General features: G+C 45.0%; 1 protein-coding gene across 2 annotated transcripts in view; it reads left to right on the forward strand.

Moving 5' to 3' along the window:
* Positions 1-973: 973 nt before the first annotated feature.
* Positions 974-6058, forward strand: part of LOC109108042 (neurexin-1-beta-like) — an 84193-nt gene continuing 79108 nt past the window's right edge. The window contains exon 1 of one of the 2 annotated variants that reach the window (XM_042759339.1): positions 974-2312. In XM_042759339.1, coding sequence (XP_042615273.1) covers positions 1982-2312 — 331 coding nt within the window. In that variant the 5' untranslated portion in view covers positions 974-1981. The remainder of the gene's footprint in view (positions 2313-6058) is intronic. The other variant, XM_042759338.1, reaches the window with a different exon arrangement.

The raw sequence follows: 6058 nt of genomic DNA on the forward strand, positions 1-6058 counted from the left end.
AGACACATCTTCTCCCTCATGAGACGTGTCAGATCTTTCAGTCCTGGTCAGACTCGTGGTCTTCAGTGACAGAAGATCTGTCGTTATCTCCACCTCCGTTCCCTCCGTCCAGAGATCTTCATCATCTGTCGTCTTCTCTGCGTCGAGATGAATCACAGCTTCGCCTCTCGGTGCTTCTATGGACCTCTGGCAATGGTTCTCTCTCGAAACACGATGATAGAGCAGTCGTTTCTAAAATGAATCACACAGTTGCTTGTTGTTCAGAAGCTCTTCAGATCATTGAGTTCATAACTTTAACAGTGTGCTGTCATGAAGTAACCAGGGTGGTTTTCTCTTCACACATATAAATGAGTCAGTAATGGATCTGAACGATTCACTGAATCAAACTGATTCTTAGTCATGAATAGGTCTGTTCATAGATTCTTTTTGGCTAACTTGAGTCTTCCTGGCTAGATGTCCAAGTATTGTTGCATCAGTGTTATTTTAGTATCACTACTGTAATTTCTATTAATGTTTTTAATCAGTTTATTCATTTTAGTTTGAGTTAAAGTTTTGTTCTGCTTTTTAAGAATGTCTGTATAGTTATTCCTAAGTTTTAAGTTTTGGTGTCAAATTCTAAAATTCTTCATTTGAAGAAGCTAAATCCGGGCCAGACGTCTGACTGTGGTCAGATCATCTGATGAGAAGCGCTTGAGCTTGTGAGAGACACACGTGAGATTACAGGAGTGTTTCCAGAGGAGAAACATCGCTGGTTTCCTGTGATCGTGAATGTATACGTGAAACAATGCTTCACTAGGTTTTACTGTGACTAAATTAGTCATCGAGTGTAGAAACCAGTAACCAGCATGTGTTTCCCTGAGCGCCCCCTCCCTCTCTCTCTCTCTCTCTCTCTCTCTCTCGCTCGCTCACTCCCTCTCTCCCTCCCACCTCCTCCATTTCTCTCTCTCTGTGTTTGTCTGCAGCTGTGCCTCGCTCTTTCTCTCTCAGTCTCAGGCTGTGCTTTCACACGAGCGGAGCGTCTCCTCGGCTTCAGCACTGCCACATCTCTCTCTCTCTCTCTCTCTCTCTCCACGTCACTGCCGTCTCTAACCGAGAGATCAGAGAGAGGATGGAGTCCGTGATGCTGCAGAGCCCGTTTCATTAGCATGAGACCTTCTCTCTCTGAAGCAGACAGCTCTCTCCGCTGCATGACACTGGGACTGAGCAGGAATGGAGAGAACGGATTCACCCAGACAGGGAGATAAAGTTAATCAGACCTGCAGAAACAGACGGGGATCGTAGGGAAGAGGAGCGGCCGAATTCGGTGATGAAGCTGAGAAGAGACGGCCGGATCGTTGTTTTCCTCTTTCCGTCCCGAGTGCCGTCTCGGAGGCTGGAGTCCCTCTTGCTTGATTTATTTTGGTTCGTCCCTCACTCCAGCTCACGTCTTGTGTCTCTGGAGGTTTAGAAGAATCTGTCGACTGGACCAGCGTCGCTCTGCGTCTTGTTTCTCCAACCGTCCCTTGGGAAGCTCATTCTCTGTTTTTCTTCCATTCGTTTTTAATTTAAGATTCCTCCGTCTGTTGGAGTTCTCCAGGATGGCGTGTGTCTCGTCACTAGTGTTCTGGACTTTAGATGGATAACCTCTTGGCAAACTTGAGGATCAACTCACCAGATTTGGGAGGATTCTAGTTTGGTTGAGGCTTTTCTTTGGTTTTGAGTTTCAATGTAGATCTAACTAGAGGTTTATAGCGTTTTAGTTTATTAGTCAGCTTAAACTGGCAGTTTTGGATGATTATTATTGCAGTTTTTGAAGGGTAGTTGTCCTGACCCTTGGATTGCATCGTGGAAATTGGAATTGTCTTCTGATTTTTTATTTTTATTTTTTATTTTTTGCAGTTTTTACTATCCTTAACAACCAAGATCTTTTTGATTCCACATGATTGAGGCATTTTTCCCAGCTGCGGGAATCTAGAAACCATGGATACCGGCTCGGCCTGAAATGTCTTCCTGTTTTTGTCACGTGAGGAGGCGTGGCATGGAGGCCCCTCCCCTTTTCTCTTCTGCCCTCAGGGCTTTGCTTCTGTCCAGTGGATTAGTGCTTTACCCACGAGCCCCAGCTGTCGCTCCGCCCCGGGTCTTCTGGACCAGCGTGTCCGGGTTATGGCGGCTGGTTCTGTCCCTGGCGCTACTCGCCTTCCCGGGCCCAGCGGTCTCCGCCAGAGTATCGTCAAGTCTGAGCACAACGCATCACGTTCACCATTTCCACAACAAACACGGCACCGTGCCAATCGCCATCAACCGGATGCCCTTCCTGACGAGGGGAAGCCACGGTAGGTGCCAGTATGATGTGTTCCCCACGTAGGAAGGTGTGATCTCACGGTTCAGTTTTGGCTCAGTAAAGGCTTGTTCTCCAGCGGCCAGTGAATTAATGCACTTTGAATTATTAGTGACTTCCTGAACATTTACATTTATGCTTTTAGTAGATGCTTTTATCCAAAGCAACTTTTATAACATTCAAATGTTTTTCGATTCATGCAATCCCCGGGAACCCCCATGACCTTGGTGCTGCGAGCGCCGTGATCTTCAGCAATGGTTCCCACCCTGTTTCTGTGAGTTCTGTGTGCAGTGTTGAGGGGCCTCCGGGAACAGGGTCGGGAACCACTGATCTACAGTTTGAGCTACAGGAAGCCATGAAAACCGGACTTCTGTGAGCTCAGTGACAGCGAATTCTGGCCCACGGCTGTAAATCCAGATTTATGTAAGGAATAATCTTCCTTTGTGCTGCACATTGAGCTTGAGCTGTGGAACCGCTGTAGAAGCTTCACTGTAGAGTCTGTCAGTTCCAAATGCAGTTCAATGCTAATGTGTGATGTGAATGGAGACTCCTCACAGCAACACTGGAATGAGCGCTTGTCAAGTTTTGTCTGAATTTATTCGACTCTCTCTGAGATGTCCTCCATTGGGTCTCTATAGTTGTTCCTCTGTTCTTTCTCACCTCATGTATTCTGTTCTGAACCGTCACATGATTTCTACAGAGTTCTACTGTTAAAAATAAACTTTCTTTAGTGGCATCAGTGGTTCCATGGAGAACCTTTAACATCTGTGGAAGCACTAAAGATTAAAATGTTCCTCATACTACTTTTTAAGAACTGAGGTTCTTCTTCTACGGCTTCGCTTCATTGCCCCCTTTTGCAAGGTGATTTTTGAGCGTGTGCTCTCTCTAGTCATTGCATGTGTAATCAGAGTGCCGTTCTCTTGCATCTTTCGTGTACACAGCTATTTGAACTTGCATAATTAACTAAATGCGCTGGAGTCTGTCAGCTCGCGCTCGGCTCCGGGTGAACGTTCATCGGAAGCCTCAGGGAGAGCGAAGACTAGAAAACAGCTTGAGACAGATAAAAATGATAATTCTCTGAGATCGTCTGCTGGAATGTTCGCTGGAGCAGAGTGTCTGTCCCCCTCGTGTAAACACCCTGAAAACCTCGTGTTGATGGTGTTTCCAGTTCAGCGGGTGTCTGACCGCAGCCGTCTCCTGACAGAATCATCCAAAAACAAACCCCTATGACTTTTTTTCTGCAGCAGAACCTCACAGTTCTCATTCACAACAGGTTTGACGTTACAAATCACTTGAGAACTGATGATGGTCGATGCATTTTGAGAACTGAACATCGTCGTGAGTAGCAGATCAATCAGTCATTTCAGCATTCAGGGTGTGATGTGTCCAAACCACCGCTACCCATAACTCCACCTGCATGCCCGGCCCCTTTATACGTCTGTGTGTGTTTTATTGACGACAGCATCAATCCCACACGGCTGACGAAAGTGTTGAAGCACCTCATGAATATCTCCCTCTGTTTTACGTTCCAGGAGATTCAGACAGCTGATGTAAGAATGATTCAGGAGTCCTTCGTGAGTCTGCTGTCGTTCAGAACTGAACTGACATGTCTGCTGCTGAATGGTTTATTAATGTTTAGTTTAGTTTAGTTTATTTATATAGATGTATGGTGCTTTTATGATCATTTCTGGAGTTCATTAGGGTCTGGAAAGAGCAGCGTGAACTTTCTGCTAGATGTCTCCTTTGGTAAAGTCATACACGTTTGGGATTTTTAGTTGAACTCTTCCTCTGATTGAAGTGTTTAATAGTCAAATTCATTTGTATTGAGCTTTTCACAATACACACTCTTTCAAAGCAGCTTCCCCCAAAAATATGTTCAAAAAGAAAAAGGAAACATTCCATTTTATAATCATTAAGTATCATTTTTCAAACATCATAGAAAATAAAACATTTCAGATAGAAAACATTCTGATGTATGAATGTTCTTTTTTTATTCCTGCTAATGTTTTGAGAACATTATTAAAGACCAGATAACTTTGAATGAGTCTTTTCTGTAAAAAAAAACATTTCTTCATAAGAGAACGTTGCCAGAATGTTCTGAAAGCTGGGTTTACAGAAAACCATGATGTTGATGTTTATAATATCTCTTGATGCCTTCTATTTACAAATATACATTTATACTGACAGTTTAGCAGAGTAGAGCTGGCCGGTGATGTAGTTTCGGTATCATCCCAGGCTCTTCCTGACGGTCCAGGCCGGTGTTTGCAGTGCTGTCTGTCAGTGCAGTTTGGCTTCGGCTGCTCGTGTCCTTGGGCGCTGTTTCTGCTGCGTTTGCTGATGCAAGTCCACAAGGAGCCGGCCTCTCGGTGAGGATCCTGGGAGATATTTCATCACCCTCTGCAGTCGTGCCGGTGTGTGTTCAGCGTGTCTCTCGCTCTCACACACGGCTGCTGTGATTAACACTCTTCAGAAGATCTGATGGCCTCCGCTTGTCTCCCTCTGGGTCTGGATGTGCTGGCAGTGTCACGTGAGATGGGCTCGTGTCAGCGTCGATCTGTTTGAGCGGTGATTATCATTCTGAATTAAAGGTGAAGCACTGAAGCTCAGATGATGCTGGAGAACGTGAGGATCCGGTTTAGTTCCAGTGTGACTGTCAGTAAAGCATTATTGCTGTTATTTCTGCAGTTTAGATTTTTGGCTGAGATGTGTGTTTGCTAGTGAGAGCAGCTGAACACACGAGCAGAAGATCATAGAAATGTCTGATGTTCGAGTCTCTATGTTAATGAGCAGCGGCTCATCTGAAGGACTGATGGTGTGTGTTCAGATGCTCAGCGGAGGTTCAAGGTCAGTATTGATGGATATTGATCATGCGGTCCACAGTCAGGGCTGTTGGACACTCTGAATGTGTGTGAATCTGAGAGGATGTTCTTCACAGACACACACTCGTTTACACAGTGACGAGGGGAGCACTTCTTCTGTTTACTTCTGTTGATTAATGAACAGACGTTGATGGAGAGTGTCATGATCGATGCTGTGTGTGAATGTGTGTGTTTATGAGTCACTGATTCAATCTGTCTTGTCCAGACTCAACCTGATAATCTCTCTCTCTCTCTCTCTCTCTCTCACACACACACACACACACAAAACTAGAGTTTTTCTTGATGGAATAAATTCTGCTTCTTCTCAAACTGATGAATGATAATGAATCAGGCTCCTAAACAGCTGATTCACTAAACTGAATCAATGCTCAGAGAGCTCTCTGGAGAAGATGGTCTGTTTTGGTCAGAAGTCTCGTTCATTATTTAGATTTGCGGCGAGTCTTTCTCTGGATCGAGTCCAGCGGGTTTCAGCTGCTTGATTTTGTCCTTGTCATTACAGAGAGTTTGACAGAAACACCTTCAGTGCTGCAGAGAAGCTCTTTGTGTTTGTTTCAGGGTCGATTCTGAAGGATTGCTGCATGTGTGTGTGTGTCCCATCACTCCATACCTTCATTTGAAGGTCCTCCACAGCAGATATAGTTGTGATTAATAGTTGTTCCTGACTTCTGTGTCACTGCGCGTGTTATTCTGAATACAGTAATATGATGGTCCACTATTATCTAATAGTCCTCGTTTCGAGCTCCGTGTGAAACCCCACACACACACACACACACACACACACACACACACTCTTTTGGCCTGGTTACCCATAGCAACCACTCTTCAGGTGTCCTTGAGTGGGTCTGATGGTGTTTTTAAGGGC

The sequence above is a fragment of the Cyprinus carpio genome, chromosome A7 (assembly GCF_018340385.1).
Source record: "Cyprinus carpio isolate SPL01 chromosome A7, ASM1834038v1, whole genome shotgun sequence".
Taxonomy (NCBI): domain Eukaryota; kingdom Metazoa; phylum Chordata; class Actinopteri; order Cypriniformes; family Cyprinidae; genus Cyprinus; species Cyprinus carpio.